The 16,427-nt window shown below is 38.1% G+C and overlaps 1 protein-coding gene across 2 annotated transcripts in view; it reads left to right on the top strand.

Annotated features, from left to right (window-relative positions):
- The window catches only part of LOC116320966 (mannosyl-oligosaccharide 1,2-alpha-mannosidase IA), a 185,748-nt gene that overhangs the window by 158,639 nt on the left and 10,682 nt on the right, over nucleotides 1-16,427 (top strand). The window contains exons 5-8 of one of the 2 annotated variants that reach the window (XM_039619400.1): nucleotides 8,367-8,461; nucleotides 12,894-13,020; nucleotides 13,174-13,267; nucleotides 14,905-15,020. In XM_039619400.1, the coding sequence (XP_039475334.1) occupies nucleotides 8,367-8,461; nucleotides 12,894-13,020; nucleotides 13,174-13,267; nucleotides 14,905-15,020 (432 nt within the window). The remainder of the gene's footprint in view (nucleotides 1-8,366; nucleotides 8,462-12,893; nucleotides 13,021-13,173; nucleotides 13,268-14,904; nucleotides 15,021-16,427) is intronic. The other variant, XM_031740712.2, reaches the window with a different exon arrangement.

Raw genomic sequence — 16,427 nt, 5'->3', positions numbered from 1 at the left:
CTCCTTGGCTGCTACAGCTCGCTAAACCGTAGAGAAGGAGAGAGATATGTGCCTCACCTGTAATTTGTATAAAAAAGTTTCTTTGAAAAGTTGCTGAATCTTGCAACAAAGTCTCAACCATTAGGTTAACTTGAGGATAATGATCACTGCTGTTAGTGAGAGGGATGTTTTATATTTCCACATGAGAAGTGCCTGCATCACAAAAAACCCATCCAAATAACAATTTTTGGATACAAGAGTAATCACAACTGCTCCCTGCTGCCTGCAAGTAGCTTTATACATGTGTTTTTGACCAGCAGCTGTTCTCTGCAAGTCAGAACAAAGGGAAAAATCTGTGAAAAAACTACTGCAGACTCACACAATGCTGAGCTGTGAGGGATGCGGAGGAGATTAGTCTGAAGATCTGTACTCATAAGCTGCCAGAATATGAATTATAGATCTCTGGTCTAAAGAAAATGCCTTTTTTTTTCTCAGCTAGGCACCAAGTCTCTCAAAACACCAATACTCACCCACTGAGTTTCTTAGATTTTATTGTTACTTGTGGAGCAAAGGAAACCTGAAGTGATTTCAAATTAACTCTTCCTAAAGAGGCAACTAGTTGCATGAAAATATCCGTGTTGAACTTCAATCAACATATGATTATGCATGCACTCTGCATACGCGTTGCTCTCAGAAATAGAGGATAGAATCCAAGGAGCCACAAACCAGCCCCCCGGCTGAAATTTGCCTTCAAATTGCACATGATGACACTGCTGCATGCCACCCCTGTGTCATCTTACGCAGATCAGGTTTTCAGCTAGCTTTGTCTCCTACATCTCTGTAGTATGAGTAAAGAGGAAATGATGGCAGGGGTAAAAGAGACAAGGCTTTGTTTTCACATCGAAAGACTCTCATTTTCACTTCAGCATCAGTGACACAGAGTGAGGGATTCAAGCAGCTGATGATGGTCTTTGCTGGCTGCTAAAACGCCGTCCTAGTCATTTATTGCCACATTATATTTTCACCATGTGCGTCACCTGTCTAATCACGCATGATAATGTGTCCTAAACGACAAGAAGAAAAGGAAAAGTTGCCAAGAAATATTAAGAAGAGTCAAAAAATGTATGAATAAGGGACTTAGCTTACTTTTGAAGAATGAGGTTGGTAAAATTCTATTTTTCTCCCTTCTCAGATAAATGGGATGAAAGCAGTTATCAAACTTTTGCAACACAGGAGAAATGTCTTATTCTTTAATGCGACAGAATTCAAATGTTTGCTGTCCATGTTCGATTTGTTAATGAAGGTGTGATCAGTTTATATATATCTTCTGTGATAAAACATGCTGCAGCTCTAAGTCCACTCTACTTTTCACAGAGGCTATGTTAAGCTTGTCTAAAAATACTGCTGAATCAACTAAGCTCAATATCATTCCCCTCATCAGCTGATGGCTTTGCGTGCAGTATTTAAACTGCATTAGCCTGCTCACAGTTGCATTTGCAATCAGCTTTCCAACTCCCTTACACATTAGCTTCTCCTTGCTGTATCTGACGCAGTCGTTGTTATGCCGGTCACAGATGCCTGCTCTGTTCTGTACAGGATGTTAGTGCTGCTCTTATTACATCTAGCTTTCCACATAGAGCCATCAAACAAATATAAATTACTGAAGATGGAAAAAAAATTGCTGCACTACAATGGTCCTGACTGATTGTGTTTATGTGTTTTTAATATATTTTCTAGTATTCAACAGAACTGAAATATTTGTTTGGTTTCAGTTAAGTTTGATGGGAATGTTTATGTGAATCAACATTGTATATAATCGCTCTATTGCTGTGGTAACTGTAGCATCTACTGTGACAATAACTGTAACAGAAAAATATGTTACGAAACTACAAGAACAAAGGGGTTTGGGGGCAGAGACTGGCAGGAAATAGAGGTTCAAAATTACTAACACTGAAATCTGGGCATGTGGAAGAGTACATAGACCTCTTTTTTCCATGTGCCATGTTCCCTGAGGTGAGGACTCAAGAGTTTTTAGTGGTAAACAGAAGTGGCAGACCAAGAAAAGTTTCTCTCCACTGGGCTCTGATGATGTTTGTTTTGGGAGAGATGACTCCATGCTTGATGTGTGTCTTCAGCAGTTAAGAGCTGATAGAAAAGCCATTTGTGTCCAGCCTCCTATCTGCCAACTGACAGAAAATTTCAACTGAGAGAGAAGAAAGCGACCTGTCGGCTGTCACATTCTATCAGCGTTGCTCTTTGCCTTTCGTCCATCCTTTTCATCCCTGCAGGGAGTCGTAAATATAAAAAAAAAAAAACCACACAGAAAGAAATGTAAATCCAGCCAATCATGGAAATTACTCATAGCTTCACATTAGCAAGTGGACAAGATGCAAGTGCAAACACACCAAGTGCAATTACAGTAGCACTTCAGGATGGAAGCTCATGTGTTGGAGGACGCTCTGAGTGTGGCACAAGAGAGCAGCGGCGTGTCGGCAAAGATAGATTTACGAACACGGCCTTTCATTTAGATTGTGTGCTGTGCACTGAGACGATGCCTGCCAAAGGGGTTTTACTATAATTAATCATGTAATTTATAAACAAGCAAACAATAATAAATGAATGCAATATAATCAACAGCTTCTGTTTTATGCTTGTCTGTTACTTAATGTAGTAAAAGGAGTTCATTTAAATGTGATTGATTACATGATCTAAAGTATCTTTCTGTTGTGAAGCTTTAAATGACGCAAATGCAGAACATAAATGAGGACAGAGTTGCATTTGTGTTGGTTTTGTGTGTGTGTGTGTGTGTGTGTGTGTGTGTGTGTGTGTGTGTGTGTGTGTGTGTGTGTGTGCCTTTGGGCTTCTGTTTTGCTCGCGCAGCACTGGCGGTAGAAAGGGCCGATGAAGAGAGATGAGACCAGGCGGAGGGTCATTACCGCGCTCTTTGATAAAATGGAGAACCGGGGGACTCGAGCGAGTGTGGCACACACAGATGTGCACTCACACACATCAAGGGGGAGGCTGTTCTAGCCAGAATTAACAAGTGACTGTGTAATGCCACCACGGTCCCATAAAATCTTTCAATGGACACGAATTCTTAAACTAATACAGTGTCTGAAACCAATAATAAACCTTTTTTTAAAAAAATTCTTTTTATAAATATCAGCCTTACTGATATAGGAATTTTATGACTCATATTCGGTGTCTGATCTAAGAGAAATCTAAGAGATCTTGTTAAAGTCTGATATTTAAATATATAGGGTGAGATGTTTCCATTTCACTTAGATAAGAAATAAACAGATTTCCCTAATGTCTGTAATGTGTAGTTATTTATTTAGTCAGTTATTCCCTGGCCGACTGTCCTCAGTTAGGCTTGTAGCTGTTTGTGGCATCCAAAATACATGTTGTTGCAAAGTTCCCTCTAGTGGACAAACTATGCAACATCAACACCCAGAATATGGTTGAAGGGTGTTTCTGGCATGTCTTCTTCCCTTTAATTTCCACTTATCAGACATTATAAATGCTAATATGGAGATATTGCCAAATAGGTTATATCAACCAGCTTATCGTTCAGGTTCTACTGATGAGTATTGCTAATCTTAAACTTCGTTTTTACATGTATGTAGAATGTATTCCCATTCTTACTGCTGTTCTTATCAGTATAAAATTTCCGACATCATAAGTGAAGTTGTTTTTATGTTAGTCCTTGTATGTATATGTACAGTGTAGTTTAAATGCGTACATACCTGTATAACCCACTCTGCATAGTTTAAATTTAAGATATAGATATAATTATGGTTTTATATGTCACTTTTCTTTTCTTACTGATGCTGTCTGCTATGGTGACGCCATTTGGTCCCAAGGACAAGGTGACATTGTAAAACAGGCTCACCTTTTCTTTTTTAATATCAATTTTTTAGTTTTGATTTTTTTTTTTGATGGGGTCACAACTAATTAGTAGTTTTCATTATTTATTCAATTGCAGAGTAATTAAGTTGTGGAATGACATGCCCTGAGGAAATCCAGATTCATTCATTAGTGTCTTATTGTATTTCACAGTTAAAGGCTCAATAACTTAATTTTTTTATGTTAATTTTAAGTTATTTTTTACACTGTAGTCACATCTTATTCTTACTTTCATGTTGAATTTGAGTTTTATGGGAGCTTTTTTAATTGTTATGTAATTGTATTTATTATTTATTGTTACTGTATATTCTTAGTTTTGGTTCAGTGTCAACAGTACTTTATTACTGGTTTATTCATTAAGTGTCTTTTGTTTGTTAAAATGCATTTATATATTAAATTGATTATAGTGTTCTATTTTTAGTATAAAGTTTTTTAACAAAATGATTCTTTCAATTCTAATATATATATTAGTGTATTGTCAAGGAATGAAAAAGCATCATTTCATAAATGTAATCTCAAAACACTGTTTTCACATCAGCTGTTTGAATGTAATGGAGGATGTTGTCCAGTGTGGTGCTTTTCATGTGTAACACACTGTCTTCAAAAATCTTCTGAAAGTATCTGTAGTGATAAATAATTTAAAGTAACTTACATAAAACACCAACACTTTCTAAAATAAAAAATTAAAGGAGCCTGAAGTTTGGAAATTTGAGCTGCCAAAATGTAACTGTTTATTTATTCCATTATTAGCAAGCCTGTAGATAATAATGTGAAATCATACATGTGTGCCTTATTGGTAGACTTAGAGATATTTACACCAGTGTATAAGAAAATAGTTAGATAACAGTTCGAACTGTGAAGAAATTATGAAAGATTAAGGAGCCAGTGAGAGCGAGAGCTGTAAAGAAATATTGTGTGCACAACAGTTATTGTAGCTAAACCCACCCATTTGCAATTAATCTTTTAAATTCCTTCTAAAAGTAAAAACAATGTGAGACTCATCATATTTTTCAGATGTCCTCAAGTATTAAAATAACCCAGTGATTGTTTTCTGAACCAGATTCAGTCAGTAACAAACAACCATTACCAAAAAAATGGCTCTGTGGCAGCTTTAAACTTCTTTTCTTCCCTATATAGTTATGGAGTGAAGAATATACGGTCCAGTTTTAAATATTTAATAAAACTCTGAAATTCTCTTCAAAACAACTGCACACTTCAAACTAGACTCTGCAAAGTTCTCTTCTACAATAATAATCATGCTTAAAGACAAGTGGGCTGTAGCTATCTGGCTGCAATTTCTCTTCTCATCTTCGATTTTTCTGCTGAGTCACTGCTCTGCTGCACGAGCTCTTTCTGACTGCACTTTGTCCTCAGCTACACCGTTTTCTCTCCATATAACACGTCAGTGTCTCCTCAGTCACTTCCTCTTGTCTCCAGTCTCTGAGGTTTTCACCCTCTTTTATGAATCTCACCTCTGCTCAGCTACCTTTTTGTCTCCTAAGACATCTCTCTCTTTGTCGAGATTTCAATGTCTTACTCTTTTATCTTCCTTTCCTTTTTCCCCCCCAAACACTATTCCCTCTGGTTAATGGTGGAGAATGAATGGAGATTTGATAAAAGATAGTCCAGCTCATAAGATGATACTGCCTCGACTTGAGACTGTTGCTAGTGCAGATGTGAAGGGAGTGCAGTTTTAAATAGACTTTTGTAGAGCACATAACTAAGAGTTATTTTAATATTACTGTAGTTGTGTTAATGCTTTTACATTATTGGTTTTGTTTTTGTTTGTTTGTCTTTTGAGAGGGAGGGTGGTCAGAGGCAAAGTGTTTAACTATTTATGAGTAAGAAATAAACAGAAGAAACTAATTCACACACACTGGATGTTTTACAGTCGTCTAAAAAATAACTCTAAGTACTCCTGTGAAAGTACATCTAGTCTGAGATTATAGAGTTACCTTTAGCGGAAATAACCTGAAGTAGTAATTTAATCTATTACTTTATCAGTCTGTCACATTTATTGGGGGAAATTTGACCCATTCTTCTTTGCAGTGTTGTTTCATGATAAAGGTTTTTTGAGGTTTGTGAGATTCATTTATGCATAGCTAGCTGAGGTCTAGACTTTGGGCCAATGCAGCACCTTGATTCTTTTCTTTTTAGCCATTTCAGTGTGCTTCTGTGCTTGGGATCCCTGTCTTCCTGCATAGCCCAGTTGAATCCAAGCTTTAATTGTCAGACAGATGGGGTCATATTTAATCATTTTTATTAAAGAGGTGTTGATGGTCAACTTGGTAATGACTGATTCCAAGAAACACGGCTACTGTGGCTGTGAAACAAACCCAAATCACCGCCGCGCTTGACAGCACGAGGTGTTTGCGTTGGTATGAGTTTGGTTTTTGCGAAACATGGCGCTGTCCAAACCTGTAAACGGTGTTCCACAATTTTATGGTTTGTTTAGATGCAACTTTGCAAACCTAAGCTGTGCTGCTATGTCATGAACTTTACAAACCTCAGTCAGCATGTTAAATGTTAGAGTCTAGTAATTCTCTGATAGGGGATGGGGAGTTTCTCTTAGTATTGCACAGCTTGAGGACTCTTGGGAAGATTGTGGTGTCATCATAACACATACATGCTCAGTCAAAGCCTCTGCTTTTATAGAGGTGTTCACACTTGCTGATGATCAGTTAATCAAGTGCATTTGATTAGCGGCACCTGACTGCTACTTACCATTTTAATTCCTGTGAAAGCAGTAACAATGTACATATATGTACAGGGTGGGCCATTCATATGGATACACCGTAATAAAATGGGAATGGTTGGTGATATAAAAGTCCTGTTTGTGGCACATTAGTATATGTGAGGGGGGCAAACTCCTCAAGATGGGTGGTGACCATGGTGGCCATTTAGAAGTCGGCCATCTTGGATACAACTTTTGTTTTTTCAATAGGAAGAGGGCCATGGGACACATCAAACTTATTGGTAATGTCACAAGAAAAACAATGGTGTGCTTGGTTTCAACGTAACTTTATTCTTTCATGAGTTATTTACAAGTTTCTGACCACTTATAAAATGTGTTCAATGTGCTGCCCATTGTGTTGGATTGTCAATGCAACCCTCTTCTCCCACTCTTCACACACTGATAGCAACACCACAGGAGAAATGCCAGCACAGGCATCCAGTATCCGTAGTTTCAGGTGCTGCACATCTCGTATCTTCACACCATAGACAATTGCCTTCAGATGAGCCCAAAGATAAAAGTCTAAGGGGGTCAGATCGGGAGACCTTGGGGGCCATTCAACTGGCCCATGACGACCAATCCACTTTCCAGGAAACTGTTCATCTAGGAATGCTCGGACCTGGCGCTCATAATGTGGTGGTGCACCATCTTGCTGGAAAAACTCAGGGAATGTGCCAGCTTCAGTGCATAAAGAGGGAAACACGTCATCATGTAGCAATTTCAAATATCCAGTGGCCTTGAGGTTTCCATTGATGAAGAATGGACCCACTATCGTTGTACCCCACATACCACACCAAACCATCACTTTTGTTGTTCCAACAGTCTTGGAGGGATCCATCCAATGTGGGTTAGTGTCAGACCAATAGCGGTGGTTTTGTTTGTTAACTTCACCATTCACATAAAAGTTTGCCTCATCACGGAACAAACTCTTCTGCGTGAACTGAGGGTCCTGTTCCAATTTTTGTTTTGCCCATTCTGCAAATTCTGTGCGCCGATCTGGGTCATCCTTGGTGAGATGCTGCAGTAGCTGGAGTTTGTAAGGGTGCCATTTGTGAGTAGCTAATATCCGCCGAAGGGATGTTCGACTAATGCCACTCTCCAGTGACATGCAGCGAGTGCTACGCTGTGGGCTCTTGCTACGCTGTGGGCTCTTGCTGAATGAAGCTAGGACAGCCACTGATGTTTCTTCATTAGTGACAGTTTTCTTGCGTCCACATTTTGGCAAATCCAACACTGAACCAGTTTCACAAAACTTAGCAAGCAGTTTGCTAACTGTAGCATGGGAGATGGGAGGTCTCGTAGGGTGTCTTGCACTGAAATCTGCTGCTATGACCCGGTTACAGTGTTCACCAGATATCAACACAATTTCGATCGGCTGTGAACAAAGAAACTTGTAAATAACTCATGAAAGAATAAAGTTACGTTGAAACCAAGCACACCATTGTTTTTCTTGTGACATTACCAATAAGTTTGATGTATCACATGGCCCTCTTCCTATTGAAAAAACAAAAGTTGTATCCAAGATGGCCGACTTCTAAATGGCCACCATGGTCACCACCCATCTTGAGGAGTTTGCCCCCCTCACATATACTAATGTGCCACAAACAGGACTTTAATATCACCAAACATTCCCATTTTATTATGGTGTATCCATATAAATGGCCCACCCTGTACTTGCATGACTGTATGCATACTGTATTTTTGTCAGTTAATATTCACCAAGTTGTATTTTGTGTTTTCTCTTCAGTTGTTCAAAAATAAAGCAGTGGAGCTGGGAGAGAAGCTACTGCCTGCCTTCAACACACCAACAGGAATACCCCGAGGAGTCATCAATCTCGGGAGGTGAGTCTCAGCACAACAACAGCCAAAGTTCAACATGCAAGTTGTCATTAAGTAAGATAAATGTTGTTTGAATGTGGTGATAACATCAATTAAGGAAAGCGAAATTGTATTTTCAAAAAAAAAAAAAAAAATCTCAGTCACACAGGCTCTGTTTACTGACAGTGGATCAGCTGCAGGCTAAGCTTCATAATGCCGATGACATTTAGATAAGAATTAATCTGTGTTCATAACCACTTCAGAAGATCGTCTGAATAATATTTGCATGTTTTTAAATGAACAGTGTTAATTTTTCAATCTGTTCTAAACTATTGCCTTTCTAATCTAGAATCTGTGTTGACACGATCTTCTTAATGCCACAGTCATGCAGCACAACTTTGAGCTATTTTCATTTTCAGAGCAATTTCCAGTGTGGAGTTTTGCTTCTCCGCTTGTTTGGATATGGGTTTGACCCTTTTTAGGCGGGAGTGGAAATAAAGAGGGGAAAAAGTGGCTTACAGTTTTATAGGGAGACGGAAATCAGAACTGAAAAGCATACAAGAAGGAAATCGGACAAACTGATGAATGATAACAGCACTCTGTCGGTTGGCTGTGACAGGCAAATTATCATTGCTGGCCTACATTCATGCAATGTGACTATTGTCTTGTCATCACTCATATGATGTATGAACAACAAAGTGTAAAGGGTACATCATGATGTGAATATGGATCAAAATTACGTGACCAACTTTTTACTTTCAGACTCTTCTTCCCATTAACTAATCGTATTTTCTTATAAGATACTTCCTGGCACCCCTGTCTTCCACCTGCTACCAATTAACCCACCAGCCAAGCTGGACAGCTGCTGGAAGATTTAATTACCTCAGTCTACAGTTAATTCCTTCTACATTACTAACAGTGCCAGTCGTACAGATGGGCAGGAGGAACCATACTGCCCATAGTGTATCACACAAAAACAAACCCACGTCACTTTGGAAGTAAACATATGCAGCGTGTGAGAGAACGTGTGCACCCTGGGGAATTCAGTTCAGGGGAGTTTCCAGGAAGTCTATCTTATGCATTAATTGATTTTTTCCTTGTGATAGATTCTTCTTATGTTTAATAGTATATAGTGTGTGTACTACTGTGTTAGTGTGTGTACATTATATAAAACAGTATAGTAAAACTGATTGACAGGAAGTCCATATGTAGACTTTCTACAAAAAAACATGACTTTTTAAAAAGTTTTTACTCTTAATCGTTCAGATTATTTCAGTTTATATATTCTATATTCTAAATTTGGTTTGACAGAAAGTCTGAACGTGGTCATGATGACTATCATTATAGTAATAAGCTCCAGGGAGCCTTCTTTCAGCTTTGTCGAATATTTAGAGGAAAAAATAAGTGAGAAAATAACCTATTAGTTAATAAAATTCTTGTTTTTGTGTTTGCTTTTTTTGGTTCTCAACCTTATAATTTAGATTATGTAATAATTCACAGATTCCCCTTTTACAAATTAACAATGTCACATTTCCAGTTGCTGTAGCCAAAAACCCCTTCAATGTGCTAAAGATGTTCTTAACGGCACTTAAAACCCTTAACAACACTTAACAACATTAGATGTAGTGTTTAATTCATGCTTCCTGTTAAAATGACAGCGTAAACAATGCTAAAATGATTGCAGTTAAAATGTAAAAGATCCTACTTTTCCCAAGCACATTATTCCTGAAATATGACCCATAAAAAAAATGATTTCCATTTTTTTTATGGGTTTTTTTTTTTCTTTTACACTTGATTATATTTCTGATTGATATGGAATAGATTGTGTTTGTTAAAGAAGGTGAAAGGGTTAACGGATGCACGGCAGTGATGTTGCTTACCAGAGGCTGCAGAGACTACCACCCTATGCCCTTTCCTCTCAAAACGAATGCAACACCTGCTGCCCTGTACCGAGTTTAAATTGATTCCACTTGAAGCGGGAATCAGATATGACTCAAGCCAGAAGTATTAACGATGCAGCCCCTAAACCTTTAATAGGTGCATTTATCAGAGTGCCAGACTCTTTGATTCCCCTCTGCTCTCACTCACCAGCCACTTCCCACCATTTCTCTCCCCTTTCTTCTCACCTTCTCAACATTTCAACTCAATTCATTATCCGATATCACATATCCTCCAGCAACTCTTAGAGGATATGTAAAGTCATTCTTTTAATCAGTGGCAAGCATCAGTTCACCACACTAAGCTTTGATTTGTTGAATGATCTTACCCGCGCTAACTAATGGGCCAGCACTGCTGACCTTGGTGTGCAGTTTCTAAAACCCTTTTCCAGGTTTATATTAAGGCATAGAACTTGACAGTCCCAGTAAGTTTGACATTGAGTATAATGAAACTTTAAACAAACATCAATCACAGCAGTCAAACATAAATTAAAGTAATGGTAGATGATGGAGAGGGCTATTTTTATAGACTTTTGATTAGTTTACTTTTACCAGACAGAGATCCAATTTCCTGGGCCAGCCCACATCAGCTGCCAAGTTAATTTTATGTATTTTAAAACTACCACCACTATCGGAAAAAGATTTTTAAAAATGCACTCACTTGGAGTGTGTAACTACTGGGAATAGTTCTCTAAACGTCCGAACGTTATGTACTGCAGTTTTTATTTCTTAGGTCAGTGTCATAAGCTGTTTACAAAAAGCACAGAAATGTGATGACCTTAGGTTAATAATACAAGATTTAATGGGCAAAGAGAGAGTTTCTTAAACTCATTTGACTAAATTGGAATTACATAACCTGATTTTTATTGTCAGCGAAATTAACATTTGTATTGTTTATTAATTTATTGACTGGTCGACAAAATGTCAAAATACACAGAAAAATGCCTGTCACGGTTATGTGCAGCACAATGTGATACAGACTGTTTGTATTCACATAAGACAGACAAAGATGTAACATTTTTACATCACAGGAAACATTTGACATTTATGCATAAAAATAAAGAAAATTATGAATTTATAATTTCAACGTGTCATTTATGATATTAGTAGTTTAATAACCACGTATCAAAATCTTCAGATCAGTGCACTTTGGATGGAATGCATTGTATAGATTGCAGGAGATGGTTACTGATTTCTATCTGAAATAAAAGGCGAAGTCTCATGCATTAAGCAGAGACGAGTACAGAGAGGTCCGACCAGCACTCAGAGTACTTTGTTCAGCTCTATTCAGCTGCACTGTGATGAGAATATGACGTACCCTATAACATCTGAAGAATCTTGTCTGCAAGTGGCCTTGGAAAAAATGAGATTTGCAAGTGTTGAGCTGGTTCCCTGGAGTTTGGTTTAATGCTGCTGCAGTCGCAGTATACCAGAAAAGAAAGCTAGAAAGCTAAAAATGCCTTTTAAACTATACATTGTTGTCCCAAAGTAGTTCTCACGCTTTAATTTTGTGGAAACAAAACAAAGAAATTGATGTCACGTAAAAAAGTTGTACACAAAGGCAGCACAATGAGTAGATTGTTAGCTTCAAATATCGAGTTGCAGTTGGAAAAATTACAACTATATCAGCCTTTGTTTCACTGAGAGGAGATTGATGGGTATCAGAAGGTTATCCTGGTAAGCACTCACAAACAAAAGAATGTTGTGCTTTCACTTGAAAACCAGAGCAATCCTGTAAAGAGCGAGCATATAGAAAGTTACAAGCTTTATTAGCTCCTCTTACATCCAAATTAATATGCTTATCTGTTGAGCATGTTTTAGACTGTATGAATAAAACCAAAAAGATTAGGACAGCGATTAAACCCATTACCTTCACAGCATGCCACCAGTGAATGTAATTAATCTGCATTTGCAGTTAGCAGTGTCAGTTTGAAGCAGGGTTTTACTTCAACCCTGCTTCAAAAACAAAGACCCGATCCTAAAACAAAGATCTGAGCATGGTCAATATTTATGTTTTACAGGCTCAACTACATATGCTTGATGCTACAAAAAGATAAGGCCATGTGCCTTAAATTAATAAGGCTTTACTAATTTAAAAACAAGCACATACTATATATAATTAAAGAGAAAAACAGGCTATGTGTGCAGTGACAAATTAGCATAATGACTTAGCCACAGCTTTAGATAAAATATTCAAACTCTAGTGCAATAGCAGCAGGTAAGCCTCTCAGAATTTAAAAAAAATATCAGGATCAGCTAAGTATCAACTGAATCAAAAACAGTAAAACTGACAGGTGACAAACATCAGATGGGGTGGTTGAACCGGCTTCTTCTTGTCTCCCTTACCACTTCCCAGTGGGCATTGCTTATCTAACCACTCACAAACATGGGCACAGACAGATAAACCAAATTTTATGTTTTTTTTATAATTTACATGCAGAAATAACTATGAATCTCTGTCTTGCTGAACTGTCTATTTCGTGATACTTATTGGACTTGTTTGAATGTCATCTCTGTTGCAGTGGCACCAGTTGGAGCTGGGGTTGGGCCTCAGCCGGGAGCAGCATCCTGGCTGAGTTTGGGACTCTTCACCTCGAATTTGTGCATCTGACTGAGCTGTCCAGCAATCCAGTATACACGGAGAAGGTTCAGTATATGAATAACCCTTCCTTTGCAATTTACAGCACTGAACAGAATGTTCTGATTTCCTATTACCACAATTTCTGTGCAAAATGCCTTTCAGCCTTGAGGTGATGGCATAATACAAATTCCCCTTGCCTGATGGCATGTGATTTGCAGGTGATGAACATCAGGAAACTTCTGAACAAGATTGAGAAACCCCATGGCTTGTACCCAAACTTTCTCAGTCCAGTCAGTGGCAACTGGGTCCAGCGTAAGTACTGTATTGTGCATTCAGTATCAGTGCAGTTATTTTAGGATACATACAAGTTTTTTGTAATTAAGGGTAAAGTCAGAAAAAGATGTTTAAAGTGAAATTGGGGTCACAGGTCCACTTGGTAAGGTCATTTTTGTTGCCTGATATTCACTGTATTACAGTAATTGTGTGTACCCAGTGTGGGTCAGGACTACAGGAGTGTGAGGTCGCTGAATGTGGTTTCACATTTTTTTTCCTTTTCCATTTCTTTTTCTTTTTTTTAGCTTTCACATTACCGACAGACCTTGAATCACCTCACGTGTCAAAGCTCTTTCAGCCGCTCGCCTGTGTCTTCCACCTATCCACCCTCTTCCTTTCATTTGTAAAACTGGGCTCCTACAGTAGCGAGGGCTATATGACTCCAGTTGCTCTGGGTTATTAAAATGATAATGAATTCAATTACTTAAGGAAATTGGATCTTTCCGATTTACCTGAAAGAAACTTGGGGGAAATCAGGTGATCAAACGGTGCCTGAATTGAAAAGGTGGCAATCTGAATCATTACAGAAGCAAACTGTTGTGGGCGAGGATGTAAACGAGGTGAGGAAAACTGTGTATAAATATCAACAGAAAAGCAGGGGGATGCATTTGGCTTCATAGCTTTCTCTCATTTGTCAGTGTCAAGGACAAACACAGCAGCACTGTGATAACCTTGCAGCAAGGTGTATGTGCATGCAATGAGTATGAGTGGATTAATGAAGAGCCATACTTGCCTTTTATGTGAGATCATATTCATCTTCTGAATTCAAATGTGAAATTATAGCAGACAAGTGGAAAATCAACAGGCGTTTGTTTCGGTTTCCACTGACAAGCTTGAAGTGCGTTACATAATTTAGATTTCAGCTTCAAAATAAGTTTTCTAATGTCAGTGAACAGAAAGTTGACGAGGTTACAGTACATGAAAGCTACGAGTTAACCGGAAAACACAAGAGTACTAAAGAATTCTCAACTGCAACCATCAAGTTTTAGTTCATGGTAATTGTGAAGTCTTCATCAAAACTTATAACTGAAATACATTTGAATAACTTTTCATGGTTATATAATCAAAACATTTTAGTTGTAGTAGAATCGCCATGAGCTTTGCTGCTAATCACAATAAGTACAAAGTGTTTATATCTAAAATGAACATAGAAGCCAATGCAGAAGTGCCTGCATTCATGTAGGGGGCAGTTGTGCTGGTTGATTCTATAGAAGTGCAAACAGACCTAATGCTCACTTGATGTATGATCAAAGGTTTTTGGTGATTTTATGATCTCAATCACTAATTTCACAACTTATCTCAAACAATATGGCGTCTACTTTGTAAACTATGGTGTAAAAGCTTAAAGATTAGAGATTATTGACCACTAAGTGACATCACATTGGCTGCGTCTGTCTCCTGTTTAAAGTCTGTGGTTGTGACAGCGCTCACTGCGGATTGGACTGTTCTGCTGAAACACATAAAATACCATCTTTTCAAGAAATTCTGAATTTGCTTAAAAGTTTTCCTGCACCTGCAGAAAATCATGAATAAAAAATCTGTATCCATGCATATGTGTTTGTGCGTGTGAGAGACCTCGCTGAATAACTCAGTTTACCTGTTATTCTCTCCTGTAGATCATGTTTCCATTGGTGGCCTTGGGGATAGCTTTTATGAGTATCTGATCAAATCATATCTGATGTCAGACAAGACGGACGACGATGCGAAGAAGATGTATTACACTGCACTGGAGGTATGGAAATCTTTATTTTTCGGTGTAAACAAAGGAATCAACTTGCTGAAGCATAGCTCAGTTAGATTAAATGATAATTACAGTAATTAGCATATACTTTTAATAAAACAAAGCCCACAAACTGCTTTACACCCATAACGATCAACAGCAGGACAGCAAGTATGTTGTTTTTACGGACTAGTTGAAGGCTGAGCAAAGGATACAACGCTGTAAATTGTCTTTATCTGACACAGAATGGACTCAGCTGTAATGAGCCGAATGGAGCATGTTTTCATGTGCTGCAATAATAAAAGCTGCTCTTCCACTATCAGCAGAAAAATATCCGTATACTTGAATGTGCATGCTATGATCATGTATAAAATCACCATTAGTTGTCTATTTTCCTCTTTAATGGAGATAATGTCAGAGTAAACCACTGCCTGTGGCTACAATTACAATATCATAGAAAATAATTTAAGATTGCCACTGAGAATTCCTCAGTTTTCATCAGAGGGTCAAGCCAGAGGCAGAATTACTAATTACAGACTTTCTTTCTCCCTGGTGACTTGGTATTTAAATGGCAAAGGACCCCCGCGCTTTTAGATTAAGTTATATGCTACATGTTTATACAGAGATCTGAGGTGAAGGCATGGCACAACTCATTATCTTTGGCATCCAAATAAAAGTAGTTCTAATTAAAACGGTACTGAATGAGAGAACATTTTCTAATTATGCTATGCCATGATTACTGCTAACAACAGCTAATTAGTAGGAAAATCATCAGCCGCAACCCTCAAGAAAAATGTTTTTTTTTTTCAGAACATGGTATTTATAAACTATTTATAACACCCCCTATTTAGCATGAAGTAATTCCCGTGCTGTAAACAAGAATTGCAAGTGGAAACAGCTGTTTTATGAAACAAAGTACTGACACAAAACACCTGCGATGAAGCAGAAATGTACAAATTTGCTCACTTTTCCTTGATTGAAACTCAAGATTCTTGATTCCTTCAGTCATTTAATTTGCAACAAAAGCACATTTACTGTGCAGTAGCAGTGCAGTAGCCACACTGGACTAATCCTTTATAGAAGTAAAGATTGTTTATATAAACGGACAGTTGCATGTGCCTCTATTCCATTGTAAATCAGTTATCTTGAATTATCAGTGTCTGATAAAAAATAATCAGAGTCATTTTATCTCTTACTGTGGACCGTGTTAATGAGACGGCAGCAGAGTGGGTCTTTGCAGGTCACGGTCTTTGCATGGTCGGCCGTGGCTCCTGTCTTGTTAGCACTGTTATGTTATTACTGCTGGCGGACACCAACTACGTTTGTCGTGCCAAATTAAAAGTATGCATATTTAGTCCACATTCAAGTACCACCCACATACCGCAGCACTGGTGAATAATAATCACTTTAATCTAAACT

Source organism: Oreochromis aureus, linkage group 11 (genome assembly GCF_013358895.1).
Source record: "Oreochromis aureus strain Israel breed Guangdong linkage group 11, ZZ_aureus, whole genome shotgun sequence".
Taxonomy (NCBI): domain Eukaryota; kingdom Metazoa; phylum Chordata; class Actinopteri; order Cichliformes; family Cichlidae; genus Oreochromis; species Oreochromis aureus.
The sequence above is the reverse complement of the archived record's forward strand: the minus strand, read 5'-3'. Positions and strand labels throughout refer to the sequence as shown.